Genomic DNA, 14,892 nt, shown 5'->3' with positions numbered 1-14,892 from the left:
TGACCATGGTGGCTAGGGTTGATGTGAGATGGAATACAACATCTGGAAAGCACCAAGTTGGCTACCCATGAACTAAAGAGTTCCAGGTTCAAATTCTCAGTCCTAAAACTCACTGGGTGATCTTGGACTATTTGGGAATTTGAACCCGAGTCTCTCTAGAGCAGGCATCCACAAACTCAGCCCTCCAGATGTTTTGGGACTACAACTCCCACCATCCCTAGCTAACAGGACCAGTGGTCAGGGATGATGGGAGTTGTAGTGCCAGAACATCTGGAGGGCCGAGTTTGGGGGTGCCTGCTCTAGAGCATGGGTAACTAATGTGGTGCTCTTCAGATGTGGTTAGTTTCCACCTTACATCAGCCACAGCCTGCATGGCCAGCGGCCAGGGATAATGGGTTTTTTAGTCCAGCAACATTTGGAGGGCACCATGTTGGCTGTCCTTACTAGACAATCGCTCCAGCCAGTACCCCACATTGGTGCTTTCGCTTTGTGATACACAATACAGCTTGGACTTGGCTCTTTCCCCTTTGCGTCCTTAATCCCTGTGACAAAGAAAATAGGGAAGGCTTATATAACATTGCAACCAGGAAAACACTTTCTAGTGTTGTCAAACTACAGCACACAGCCTCTCTGAGATCTTGAAGTTCTACGGCTTTGACAAATCATGTAGCACATTCACCCCGGGCCCCATCTACTCATCACAGTTGTGCAGGCTTTGAGGGACTGCGAGCAAGTGACTTGATTAAAATCTAATGCAACGAAAACTCTCCTCTGAAGAGAAAATCCAATCCATTTCCAGTGAAGCAGAAGTGAAGAAAAAATCAAACAGCTTCCCTTGAGGTACAACGCGGCTGCATACGCTCAGTGCCACTGCGTCTAAGGTGAAGTGGTAAGTGTCAGTCATCCTTACAATTCCCCAAGGTGATAGCTTCACTTTTAAAGCCTTCGACATACTTTGACAGTAAAGTAAAAACTTAAAGGTCAGCGCTACTTGCTAAGGACAAGCTAAACACAAGAAAATCACTTTGGAATATTCCCCCCCCTCCCGCCTCCTTCTTGGATCAGAAAAGTAAACTACCGAAGGTATAAAGGAAAAGTTTGCCTCTTTGTCAGAAGGTTTCACTGAAGGGTATATTTAGGTGAAACCTTTTCTGAAACCCGTGCCAAGGTATGGAGATTAAATGTCACTCCAGCAGTGGTTTGCCAACCCCAAGCCCTTAATCTGAACTTCAGTGTTACGGGTTTTGCTGCCATCTGGCAAAGGCACTTTACAAGGCTGTATAAAACTACAGGTAGCCTCCAGCACCTTTAACTGGCAATTTCCTTTAAAATATTTCTGCACTGTAACTTTGAATGATGCAGTGGCATTCCTATTTTGAGAGGGCAGCGTTTCACAGCAATTATAAGGGCCAAATATTTATATAAGGTCATGAAAGATGTTATTTTACTAGACCTATATCCTGCTTTTCCTCCAGAAACCCTAAGGCAGCACACATGGGTTTCCCATCCACCGCTCCAAATTCATTTTACTCCCCGCAGCAACCCTATGAGGTTGTGGTATCTGAAGAAGTCTGCATGCACACGAAAGCTCATACCAATGACAAACTTAGTTGGTCTCTGAGGTGCTACTGGAAGGAATTTTATTTCGACTACGGCAGACCAACACGGCTACCTACCTGTAACTAGAACCTGTGAGGTAGGTTAGGCTGAGAGACAGCAACTGGCCCAGTGTCACACAGTCAACTTCATGGCTGTATAATGTTAGTCAGTCAGTCAGTCAGTTTATTGCATTTTAGCAAACAGTCAATATGCACTTAATTTCAGAGTGCATAATTTCTAGTGCAGATGGGGCAATGACAAGAGAGGTCTTTTCTCTCTGCTAGCTGCAATAGGGCAGACATGGGTACATAGGTATTCCTGATGGGTAATCGAAAGTCGTCCTGTCAGTGAGAAGCATTAGTCACCTCGATTCAATTGATTCCTCATCAGGGCAGTGAAGAAGCCAGGGTCGTGAACTTGAAAAATATTTCGCCTCATTAACACAATCCTGAAGCACTGAAATGTGTAACTGAATTGATGTACTCCATCATGGTTCACAAATTATGCTGTTAGATACCTTCTTAAGTTAACATTCGAACCACAGTGGCCTTTACTTCAAGACAGAGATACAAACACATATGAATGTGTAAACCACATCACAGCTATATTTTTATCAATTGAAAGGAAGCCAAGAATTTCTAATTTTACACACACACTAAAATAAAAAATCCTCGCTTGTTTATTTCTACACCCAGTGCCTCATACGCAACGTTCCTACTGAAAGTGGCTCTTACTGAATTATGGTCTCTTAAGAGTCATCTAGGAAAGGTGGAAGTGAAGAAATCCTCTATGGGAACACTGGCCTGAGGTCTGCACTTCAGAGCTGCCCATTATCAACATTTCACGGAGACTTTCCTTATTTTTAGGTCCCCGAGGAAAGAGTAGTAAATTACAAGTCAGGCTCACCAAGCCACACTTGGCTCCAAAAATCACATTTTCCTACCTCAACATTGAAGTCCCAGAGGTGGGCAGAGGAAATCTGGTCACAGCCAAAGAAGTCATTTTTTGGCTCAGAAATGCATTTTCCTGCTTCCCCAAAGCCCTACCCATTGAGAGCACCAGAGCTTTGTGCTCGACTCTTAACTGCACTCTCTTTATTTTTGCTGTAACAGCCAGCTTCTGAAGATTACAGTGATTATTTTTCACTCCCATAATATACAAGCAAGTGCAAAAGCTCCACTTTTCAAAACACCCTGGTTCTCTTTCATTAAGGACTAATATAGCAACTCTCAAACTTTGCAACAGAAAATCTCCCTACCGGTATATCTGGAGTGGGAGGGGCAGAGATTGGTTAATTCTCTTCAAATATAACCAAGAGATGAATGCAAAAGGTGTCACCATTATGAAAATCAATTCATTAAAACAACATTGATATTAAACAACTGACAATTTTTAAAATAATCAAAATGAATAATAAGATCTGTCACACATTTAAGTCCTGTGATTCTGCACAAGTCTTAATAGGGTTATTGGTGGGATGTGTAAATATGAGATTCAAGAGTATGTTCTAATTACCTTCCAATCACAAAGTTAAAATGATAAAGGCACATGAAGAGGCTCCCGATACAGTCATTTAAGAGAGGGCTCCACGGTTTATACCAGGAATTTCTCGCCCTGAAACTCACTTACAAATGGTACCTAACACCATGGAAACTAGTGCTGATATGCCCAGGAGCCTTGCCAAAATGATGGAGAGGCTTCACTTCCACAGGCACATACCTCCACATGTGGTGGGAATGTCCCCAAATCCAACTCTTCTGGAACATCAGTCATACAAGAAATATGCAAAATAACTAAGCAAGTATTAGAGGTCACCCCAGAACTGGCCCTACTGAACATCTTCCAAGATAATATTGCCCACTCACATTATAAAGAGCTCATAACCCACCTACTCTCAGCAGCCAGAAGAATCATAGCCAGACACTGGAGAGACCTGTCAGGAGTAATCATGGACCAATGGTATCAAATAGTATGGGAAACAATCTTACTAGAAAAACTAACCAATAAACTGAAACGGGGACAAATAGAAGACGCCTTCACCCCAGTATGGTTCCCCTTTATCACATATGTAGCCCAACAAGACAACAACAAGAATCTGCAGACAGCATACGACTCAATCTGCCTAACCTCATCCAAAAATCCACCCCCATACACTCACACACATAAACAAATCTTACCACAGTCAACCAAGACAACCAGCCGCACCCTAGGTCACCCTCAACCTCTCTCACCACCCAGGAAATACAGCAAGCAAATAGTAAGAGAACCCATACCAAACCCCACACATACACTAAATAAAAGAATAGAAGCATTACCACCCCCACCCCTTTTCTTCCCAAACTAATATTGCATGTAAAGCGAAAGTCTTGCAACAAATGAAACTGATCTGTAGAAAACACAACTTGAAAAAAGAGACAATGCACACATTTTTGTAAACTAATAATAATGATGATGATAAACAAAGGTCCACAGACCAGCTCTATTGTGTGCCAGTGTGTTTTTCTATTACAAAGCGCATCAGCAGATGTGCAGTAATGGTAGGTAGCCTCTAGCCGCTTTATGTCAGAGTTTCCCCAGCCAAGTCAAGTCCCTCTTCTTCAGAAGTACTTAACCTTCCCAGTTGCTCGCCCTCAGCCTCAGTCTCAGGAAAGACTTCAATTACTTCAGTTGCAAGAGGGAGGAATTCAACAGAGAGAGCATTGCTTGCTTACACTGCTGTGTTGACATGGCCCCAAAGACAGCTGACAGATGAATGCTCAAAACACCTTTGCAGCCAAGGGCCAAGCTGACCAGGGGCGAAACTCAGCACAGAATGCTGGAGGGAGAGGGGAATAAATGCAGTGCTCCTCAATAACACCTACTGGATGAAGTTAAAAGAGGTCTAGACGGTTTACTTCTTCTTCAAACCACCATAATGGCTTTTGTGAATTGACTTGCTGATGTAAGGCTATCATCGCATGTCCCTCCCAGCACTCAGATCATAAACGGGGGTCAACCTGACCCAAATTGCAATGCTTTTTCCTGGAGATGTCTCAAGGTGTCCTGAGATTTCTCACTGTAAATACATATTGCCATTCTTTTTTTAATTAATTCATTTTTAGGTAAACAGAATCACACAAGCAACAAAGAACACACAACATATTGGTCATCACAACCTCCTACAAGAATAGAAGTTAATGCCCCAAATGTCTGTATTGGCTCAGTTCAACAAATCATTCCACAAGTTCAAATGAGAGTGTGGTAGTGATCTTCCATTGTCTTCTGTTTCCATTTAGTTATATATTATCATTCTTAATACAATTCAGGTTTTATGCAAACTTTGGTCAAAACTGAGCAATGTTTCCAAATGATGTGGCTTTTTTGGGGGGCTATACAGTACCTTGCATAACAATACCTAACTTTACACAATCTAGGGGAAACGGCAACATTTCAAGCATCTATAACCATAGCTGCCAAGTTATCCCTTTTTTTAAGGGATTTTCCCTTATGCTGAATAGGCTTCCTCGCGAGAAAAGGGAAAACTTGGCAGCTATGTCTATAACTACCGTACCCTGGTAATAGCTCTCAGCCTAACTTAAGATATTTAATTTATTTAGTTAGATTTGTAAATGACTTAACTTTGATTAAATGCCCTAGTGGTTTACAAATAACAAAATATACATTACAATTGTCAATAAAGAACAGCATTAAAAACAAGCTGATAAACCCCTAAAATGAACAGAATCAAGATAAAAGTATACGCTCTAAGGTACGGTAAAATTACAGATTAAAATACATGTCTGGATAGGGCCAATATGGTAGCAATGAAATTCCTCTGACTGGTTATGACTTCAGGCCATTGTGGTGTAGTGGTTAAGAATCTTGGACGAGGACCTGGAAGACCAGGGTTAAAATCCCCCCTCAGTCATTAAGCTTATTTAGTGAGCCTGGATGAGCCACTATCTTGTCACTTAACCTACCGTTACCTCACAAGGTTGTTGTGAACATAAAATGGAAAGCGGGAAAAACCTGAGCTTAGAGAAAAGTAGGAAATAAATGCAACAGCAGCAGCAGTAATAGTAATAATAGCAAACAGCTAGGCAAGCACATCACCTAAATAATAACAATAACAATTTATACCCCGCCCATCTGGCTGGGTTTCCCCAGCCACTCTGGGCGGCTTTCAACAGAAGGTTAAAAATATATTAAAACACCAGTCATTAAAAACTTCCCTAAACAGGGCTGCCTTCAGATGTCTTCTAAATGTCATATGGTTGTTTATTTCTTTGACATCTGATGGGAGGGCATTCCTAAAGGTTTTCTTTTGTTAGTACTTGTCAGAAAGTTGAGCAAGAAGCCTCGTGAGTCTGAGCGTGGAACTTATTATAGCAAAGAAAGGGACAGAGGTGTGCAACATCAGTCACCATGAAAAGCAAGCAATAAATAGGAAGCCTCTGTATTGAATGATGTAGACTAGAGCTACAATTCCCATCACCCTTGACCTTTGGCCTCACTGGCTGGGGCTGATGGTAGAGAAGTCCAACAATATATGGATGCCACAAGTGCACTCACCCTTGTGCCAGGCCTGTGTGTGTGTGTGTGCAGGCCTTCAAGCAACAAGCATAAGCTACAGCAGGTGACAGCAGAGCTCTAACAGCAGGACACATTCAGATGAAGGTCAACCAAGACTCTAAACCAAATGAGTACAAAACTTTTTTTTGTTTATATGTGCAAAAAACACCATCTTTTGGAAAGAGGCCAAGTGTGCAGTTATAAATAAAATACTGAAACTAGACATGACGCCACTTATGTGATTTTGACAGTGTCAAGTTTCCTACCTGAAGGTCCTTCACGTTTGGAAATGGAATTCCTATGGTTACAACAGCACGGGCGTTGTCATCAGAGAAATCCAAGCCTTCACTGACTTTGCCTCTGCAGACAGCAATAAGAAGCGCCCCATCTTAAATGAAAATGATAAAGAACTTAAGTTATGGATCCCCTGCACAGCTGATGAAGTTGGCTCTTGCCAGTGAAAGCAGGTGCCGCAATATGGACACCATCAGTCTTCTTCCTCATTATCCATTTATTTGTCAGAATTCTTACCCACTTTTAACCATAAGGTCCCAGGTTGTGGTGGGTTAAGGCAATGTAAAAATACAGTATTTAAATCACTTAAAATAATTGGATGGGTTCTACAACCCTATATCTCTCAGGTGTCAAAGGCCAGGGTAAAAACCGGTTCTCCAGCATATAACAAAAGCCAACCGCAGTTCACTGAGTTTGGCTCAGCAAGCTGACTCAGGGCATCATCACCTTTGTGCACAGGCAAGGATCAATAGCACCCTATATGTTAAGTCTTTGGGCTACTGTAGAACTCTCTCTCGCTACATCTTTTGGAGTTTATGCCTAACCAAGGATTTAGTGAGAATCCATCAACCTCAGAGTATTTCCAATACCTTTCTTGCCCAATTCATGCATTTTTTTCATCACTTGTGCACAATGTCATGAATGATTTTTCAACAAATAATATTATATTATGTTGTTGTTGTTAATGCAGTTTCTTTTCAAATTTCTAATATATCCCTGATGAAGAGTGCTCCAGTTCAAAGTTCTTTGTGACCAGGTATATTTCATGAAAATAGAGCTTTTGAACCTACTAACTGGCTTTTTGTCATTTCCTGTGGTAACACTGGCCCAACCATTCGGCTCCTCTTCTCTCCCAATACACAGCAACAAAGGCAGACCTACACATAGCAAAGAATACAAGGCTGCTGCTGAAAATGGAAGCCATGGCTCTAGCTCAGGCATCCCCAACCTTCAGCCCTCCAGATGTTTTGGCCTACAACTCCCATGATCCCTAGCTAATAGGACCAGTGGTCAGGGGTGATGGGAACTGTAGTCCAAAACATCTGGAGGGCTGAAGGTTGGGGATGCCTGGTCTAGTTTCTGCCACTTGCTATATAGCATGCAGCACAACTTACCTGTGTCCCTTGCCTTACTATATTATGAAATTACCCCCAGATGAGGCAGGCAATGTTATCTAGAGAGGACAAAGAAACATGCAACATTGTGAGGTCAGGAGACAGAGGAAGTTGTATGAGATGTTTCTGAGGTGGTGGAACTTGACACAGGCTTTTAGCAGCAGCTGGCCATGCATCCTACGGTCTTGCTCCAGCCTCAGCAGACAAGTTTTCAAGCTTCTACATTTTTTACTCGGGCCACTTACCTTTTCCTTCTTTAAATTTTATGGCATCGTAGTATACTTGCAGCAGCTCGTCAAAATCAGCTTTGTTGCCTCCTTTCGGTTCCACGATGACCGTCTTAATCAGTTCAAGCTTTTCCCATAAGCCAGTGTGCAGCCAGCGATCTTTCAGTTTATCTAACATCTGAACAGATGACCCCAGAAACAAAAGTATAAGAACTATGCCTACCGATTCTCCTGCTTCTTTCAAAATCAAAATGATATATGCACATGGGTAAAATACGATGTTCGCAGAAAAGAACTATAAATCCATTTCATGTACATTTCTTTCTGTCTCTCTTTCTTGCAAACTTGTTTAAGCAGCCCACTAAAAGAAAATGAAACTTAACAGCTTTGGGATTTTGAAACGTCAGAGTTCTCTAAGCAGAAAGTATGTATGGACACACAGCCATATGGAACAATTATCATTGCAAAGACATACAGAAGATACCCGGGGGGGGGGGGAATCAATCATTTTTTAAAAAATTAGGCAAGACTGCACAGATTTGTAATGTTGACATAGATTTTAATACGTATTTTATTTTATATTTATATTTTTCACTGCTTATTTTATTTCTATTTGGGAAAAATGGTTAATAGATTAGCAGAGTTCCCTCACTTTGGTTCCCCCACGTTTCCATATCCTAGCTTAGCACTTATAATAGGTGGGACTTATGGAAGTTGTAGTCCAAAACACCTGGAAGGCACCAGGCTGGCAAAAGCTGGTCTCCACTGACTGGCAGTGAGATTCAGACAGGGATCTCTCCTCCCTGGAGTTGCCAAGGATTGAACCTGGAGCCTTTTGTATATAAAGCATGTGCTGTCCAATATTTGGGACAGCACAGCATCCATGAAGAAGACCCATGTTTTATTTGTTCTATTATCTATTCCTGCTTGGGCCCATCAAACTATCTAAACTGTACAAACAGTAAATGCACTTGTCTTCTGTCCCTACCGGGTGGTGGTTATTTTGCATGCACAGCAATATACTCATCCACACACATAAATCTGTTGAATTATAATGGCTATTATGCTCATTCTATTCATTCTTGAGCTGTGCCTGACTTATTGCCCTGTAGTTTCACTCACTTCTTCTAAGAGTTTTGCCTCAAGCAGTGCAAAACTGCTCCCCGTGGAACCTGCAGGAATTCCCACAGCAGACACTCACAGCATCCCTTATCTCTTAACCTTATTTCCTATCCAGCAACCTCAGGCTGAACTCTCGGGAACCCTTTAAGTGCCAAAGTTCACTTGGACCTAACAGCCCAGTTCAGCAAATTTAGGCAGTACACACAGCTATCCATGAACACCTGTTCCCTTTAATGCTTATTAAGGAAGAAGTAAAGGGGTCACAAGACAGGAGTGAGTGGCGTGCTCTGGTCCATGGGGTCACAAAGAGTCGGACACGACTAAACAACTAAACAGCAACAACGAAGAGGTCAGATGCCTTGCACTCTGAAGTGGCAAGTGGAATGAAAGGGGGAAGGATGTGTGTAAAACGATGTATCCAAAATGTCCAAAGAGGGCAAGATAAAAACAATATTGATTTTCAAAAACTTGAACACAGAAGTAACAGAGAACTAATAACCAGGCCGTTTGCTCCTTTTACCTCCTCTCTGCTCTTTTCTAGAGTATACCCGCTTGCCTTCACAAGCCATAGATGAAGTCAATCACTCCCATCGGGCCAACAAGTGTCACTGTGGGGTCCACATTTTTATCCTGCACCATTATGGTAACTCCCATGTGGCGCTCATTGCGGCTGCTGGTGGCACCAGGTGCATTTATCTGGGAGACAGTGGCAGTGGGCTGTTTCCCAGCAACTTCTCTCTCTCTCTCTCTCTCTCTCTCTCTCTCTCTCTCTCTCTCTCTCTCTCTCTCTCTCTCTCTCTCTCTCTCTAAAAGCAATACATTCAAATTGTATTGGCTTCTTACTTAAATTACTTAAGGCTGCCATGCTCTGTACATTTGCCTCTTGACCACAGAGGAGCTCAACTCTGAGTACACGTGCATTGCACTGGGCTGTGAATTAGTTAAGCAGATTGCTTCAATTAACTAAGAGTTGTATCAAAAGTAAGTAATACTCCAGAGGAAACCCATTGAAATTAATGACCACAACTTAGGTCCATTAATTTCCGTGTGTACTCTGAGCAGAGATGTAAAATTTCTGGAAATTTTGAAGCCCAGAAAAAAGCCCATGAGCAACAGGGATGACCTCTGTGGGCACAACCTTCAGCTTAGAATAGTTTAGAACAGCAGCAACAACAACACTTTTTGACTCCTAAGGTTCATACTGCAGGTTATCACTATTTATTTTATATTCTGCCCCTCTAAAAACAATTCAAATACAGCTCCAGATTTGTACTTTAAAAAGCTTGTTGAAAGAAAAATATATTCAGCAGTCTGTCCATTATTTAACAAAAGGGAATTCCAAGGGACTGGTGCCACAACACTAAAAGCCTGATTCATTGTGTGGAATAGACCTCCTGATGAGAGAGTATCTGCAGGAGGCCCTCTCATCTGGAGAACATAACAATACTGTTGCTTAAGTGTTGCTGGGTCTTCATGCCCCCAATTCCTGGTAGCAGGAAGTTTCATGTGAAAAACATTTGGTATCTCCTGTCCCTTTCATTCTATTTTTTAAACTTTTTTTTTGAGGGGGGGGGACTTACAGGGCAGCTGAGCATTGCTTCAAAGTGTAACACTGGGGAGACCTCAGCCCCCCCCCCCGGCCATCTTGATATGCCCAGCAGCACTTTATACATTTATGCAAATCTGTGACACGAGCCTGTGCCCTGAGCCCTTTAAGTACACCTGGCCATTTGCCTCAGTTTTATTTTGAACTAACAAAATGTGCACATACAGAGAACACAATGCGATAATTGAAAGGACGCTACATAGGGCCTGCCTTACACTCTTGCTATGACAGAGAGTGCTACTGAAATGCCACTAATAAATAAAACTAAATAAAATATATTGCTCTCATGCCTCACAGGAACTCCTACCTTAGCCAGAAGAAACAATAGCACTTTGGTGCTGAGAAAAGCAGAGAGTGAGTCGTGCTTAAGAATAGAAGCCATAGAAAGAAGCCATTAACGTTCACAGATAGTCACTTTTCCACCCAGGGGAATAATAGTTTTCACAATGTGAGGCAGTATAAATATATATATATATGTTTTATTAAACTGTTTGGAAATGGATTCTTTGCCCAGTGAAGATTGCTGAGCAGGCTTGGGAGGAGGCAGGGTGTAGGGAAGTTTGCCTACATTCAACAGATGCTGATGAGCTTTTGAGAGAAGTGTTTCTATAATTTGAAGGAAGTGTTACATCCTATTACAGGGGTCACCAAACATACCGGGCCGGAGGAGTGCACACCCATACGTGTGTGCACACGCTATTTCTGGCGCACTTCCAGATCGCAGAAGCACTGGAAATAGCTTGTGCGCATGCGCACGGGCCTCCTCCGTCCTGGAAGTGCGCCAGAAATTACGCTTGTGCATGCGCGCAAGCTATTTCCGGTGCTCCTGTGACCCGGAAGTGGGCGGTCGCACGACGCCACACCAGTCAGAGCGGGCTGCGGGGGTCACTGCGGGCTGGATAAGTGAGTCCTTCGGGCCGTATCCGGCCCCCGGGCTATAGTTTAGGAATGCCTGCCCTATTACTTGGGGTCAGTTTAAGTATTTCACATTTTCATCTCCAACTTGTGCAATTGAGCAACACGTATGTGTGCAACACTCACAAGTGATGGTATCTCTGTGGGCTAGAGAAAACGTAAAACCCCAAAGACCAAGAAAATGTTGTTGTAGGGTCACACTTTGGGAGCAGTTCAGATATAATGCTAAACCATGGTCAAGAATTCCCTACCTCAGAGAACAACACGGCAGTAAACATTCACCTGAACTGGGAGCTGCTGTAGTTTAAACTGTAGTTTACTGAAACAAACAAGGATCCGAAACCATGGTTTGATCTTGGACATTTCAGTAAACCATAGTTTAAACTAAACACCGTTTTTCTGCGTTTGGAATGTATAAAAACCCATGATTAAACAAGGAAGGAAATATTTTCAAACTCCCTCCTGGAGGAGCAGAGGGGATGTGGAAATGCTTGAACCCAAGCAGGCTCATTCACTTAGTGCTAAACTACAGCTCACTCATATCTGAACCAGAACTGTATCTCCCCATAGCTAAGACAAACTAGGATTCCCTTTATAATACAGAAACATTTCCTAACTAATGTCAATCCTTGTTTCCAAAACTCACATCAAGCTGGGAACGTAAGTAGCATTAGACGCAGTTGAAACCTGTCCCAAGATTTCCATAAACTGAGATGTTTCTCTGCAGAAGAGGAGGGACTGTTTTTTTCCATGGCTGGCTCATTATGTTCTGCACCAGCCCAGAGCAGTTATAATGTTACATGTGAACCGACATTAAAAAAAAAGAAGCACTGGCATGTCATTTAACTTCTTGAGCCACTTGTAAATTTTATCTTTGCAGCGAGACGGTTCCCTTTCATATTTTTAGCAGTTTTGTCAGTCAATCTCTGCCCTGCCCTGAAGAGCTGTTGCCTCATATTCTTTATCAGCATCTCCTGGTTTTTCAGATGGCATTTCTCCCTCTCACCAGACCTCAAGCAAAACAAGGCCAGGCTGTATAATATAGGTTTTGCCCTAGGGCCTGTTTAGCATAATTTCCAGCTTCTTAAAAAGAAAATAAGCTGAAAACTGAGAAGTTTCAGCACTTGTACAGCTGCTGATCTTGCTTCCTTGGGGCATCATTTACTTCTACACCTTTTGGCATTCTGAACAGAAGTAGAACAACCACAGTTAGGAGAAGGATTTACATTGGTCATCTTGCAAGTTAAACTAACAATACTGGTACTTTCAAATATGTCTTCCAATTTAATTTATTACCTATTTATTTAATAAATTTATACACAATATATAGAAATCTCTAAGTACTTTGTAAAAAAAAAGTAAAATCACAAAGCTAAATATACAAAAACAAGCAAAATGCATGCAGCATACAGCGAAAAACCACAAGCAAAATTCTGAAACAACTTACTGAGCAGTGAAATTAAAATAAAAATAAAAATCGAGAAATGCCTGAATAAATTTAAGTTTTCAATTAGTATCTAAAACACATCTCAGCGGAGGCCTCTTGTACAGGGGTGTTCTAAACGATTGGGGCCACTGTAGAAAAGGCATGCTTCCACATTGTCACTTTTTGTAATTAAAACACACACAAACCTCTGTAAGAAAATTAAGTCTGTGATGAGTTCTTTCTTATCTTTCTTATTGAAATTAGGACTCATGAGTGTTTAACTTTTGCAGGATCGTGTCCATTAATTTATATAGCTCTATCAATATAATAGACAATATGATAAAATATGCAAAGAAGCAAGACTGGCCTGGGTTTATCGTTTGTTTTTAGGGTTTTGCTTTTTTTACTGCCTAAGTTTTATTAAGATTTTGCCCATCCCATCCATTTTTGCCTTTACATATGCTGAAATGTATATTTGTAGCCCCTGCTACTTTTGTGATTGTGGTTTGCATTAAACTAAGTTAATGTTGTATTTTAAGTTGTTGTAACCTGCACTTGGACCTTAGGGCAAAGAGCAGGTAATAATTAACAACATAAAATAACACATTCAGTTGCTAATACTATCAGTATGCCAGTTTCTCATAGTGGTGTTTCTGTATCTGTTGCTTCTGGTTGGCCAGAAGGCTTTTGACAGTGTCTGCTGGCATGCAGGGGACATCACTCAGCCCCTGTCCTACCCTGATCCAAAGGTGTGGCTCTTTCTAAGACATATACATAGCTGGTGAAGGCAGACTTCAAATGGAGACAGCTCAGATGGTTGCTTAGTCTGCATTCATGGACTGGCCGGCCCTGCAAGCAAATGGGGGGCATCTCTTGCTAAATTGAGGTGTGCTCAAAGTCCCAGTACTACCAGTTGCTAAAAGTCCATTCTATAAAAATGCAACCTGAGGCTGACAAGAGCTGGAGTTCGACAGCATTCGGAGGGCACCACAATAACTATCCCTGGTGAAGACAATATTGAGCTATATGGAACCAGTGATCTGACTCACTATAAGGCAGCTGTCCTAAAGCCGAAAAACAGACAGCTAGGGCAGACACAGGCACACCCAGCAGCCATTCTGTACCCAGACAACACTGGAAATAATTACTTAAATCATGAAGGTTGAAGCTACTCCAGCATAATTTAGCAAAAGTGAAGCAAGATGACAGTAGAACAGCTATTAAACATCTCCCGAATAACAATACTAAGAGAATCACATTATTGGCACCATCTTCAGTGCAAAAAGTCAGAGGCACTCAGGGGACTAACATTGATCTAAAAGCTCCCCACAATGTGCACACACATACACATCCCGCCCGTCATCCAGAGCTCTTCATGTCGTTGCTACCAGAATTTTCTTTTTGAATAAGCACTGCTTCAAAATTAAAGTGTGTCTCCAGTGGGCTGGAAATGCGTTTGAAGGGTCAAACAGAAGTTCTACACACAGTCAGCATAAAACTTCAGGAACGGAATAAAAAAGAGACACAAAACCAGTGAAATGGTAAGGTGGCTTAGGAGGACCTGTGTTTGGATGGACGATGTGGAGAAGGTCCTTTGACCAAAGGAGAAGGTCAAAGCTCAAAGGAGGGGGCAACTACTGTCATGAAACGTTTGAGGCAGGAAGCACTTTCCAGTTTCACAATCATGCAAAGTGGCACCATCTCTCTATTTATTTATTTATTTATTTATTTATTTATTTATTTATTTATTTTATGTTGCCAAACTTGCTAAGATGCCCCATAGTAGATACACCCTGAGCATTGTACAAAAGGAGAAAAATATTAAAGGGGGGAGGAGACCACAAAAATCTAAGAACAAGTGGTTTACAGTATAATATAAAAGCAGATTTAACAATGAAAAATAACTAAAACTGTAACAAGTAGTAATGACAGCTTTAAAAGGCAGTAGAGTTTAAAAGCTTGGAAAAACAAAAAGGGGGGCTGAAGACATTAAAATAGGTCTGGGGGAGGGCACTGCATAATTGAGGAGCCACTAAG

The 14,892-nt window shown here is 41.8% G+C and overlaps 1 protein-coding gene across 2 annotated transcripts in view; it reads right to left on the bottom strand.

Annotated features, from left to right (window-relative positions):
- BRIP1 (BRCA1 interacting helicase 1) overlaps positions 1 to 14,892 on the bottom strand; it is a 110,680-nt gene that overhangs the window by 27,895 nt on the left and 67,893 nt on the right. For both annotated transcript variants that reach the window (XM_060283117.1, XM_060283118.1), the window contains exons 14-15: positions 7,805 to 7,964; positions 6,417 to 6,538 (exon numbers count right to left, since the gene is read on the bottom strand). In XM_060283117.1, coding sequence (XP_060139100.1) covers positions 6,417 to 6,538; positions 7,805 to 7,964 — 282 coding nt within the window. The remainder of the gene's footprint in view (positions 1 to 6,416; positions 6,539 to 7,804; positions 7,965 to 14,892) is intronic.

Source organism: Zootoca vivipara, chromosome 15, assembly GCF_963506605.1.
Source record: "Zootoca vivipara chromosome 15, rZooViv1.1, whole genome shotgun sequence".
NCBI lineage: Eukaryota > Metazoa > Chordata > Lepidosauria > Squamata > Lacertidae > Zootoca > Zootoca vivipara.
This window is presented reverse-complemented; position numbering and strand designations above follow the sequence as displayed.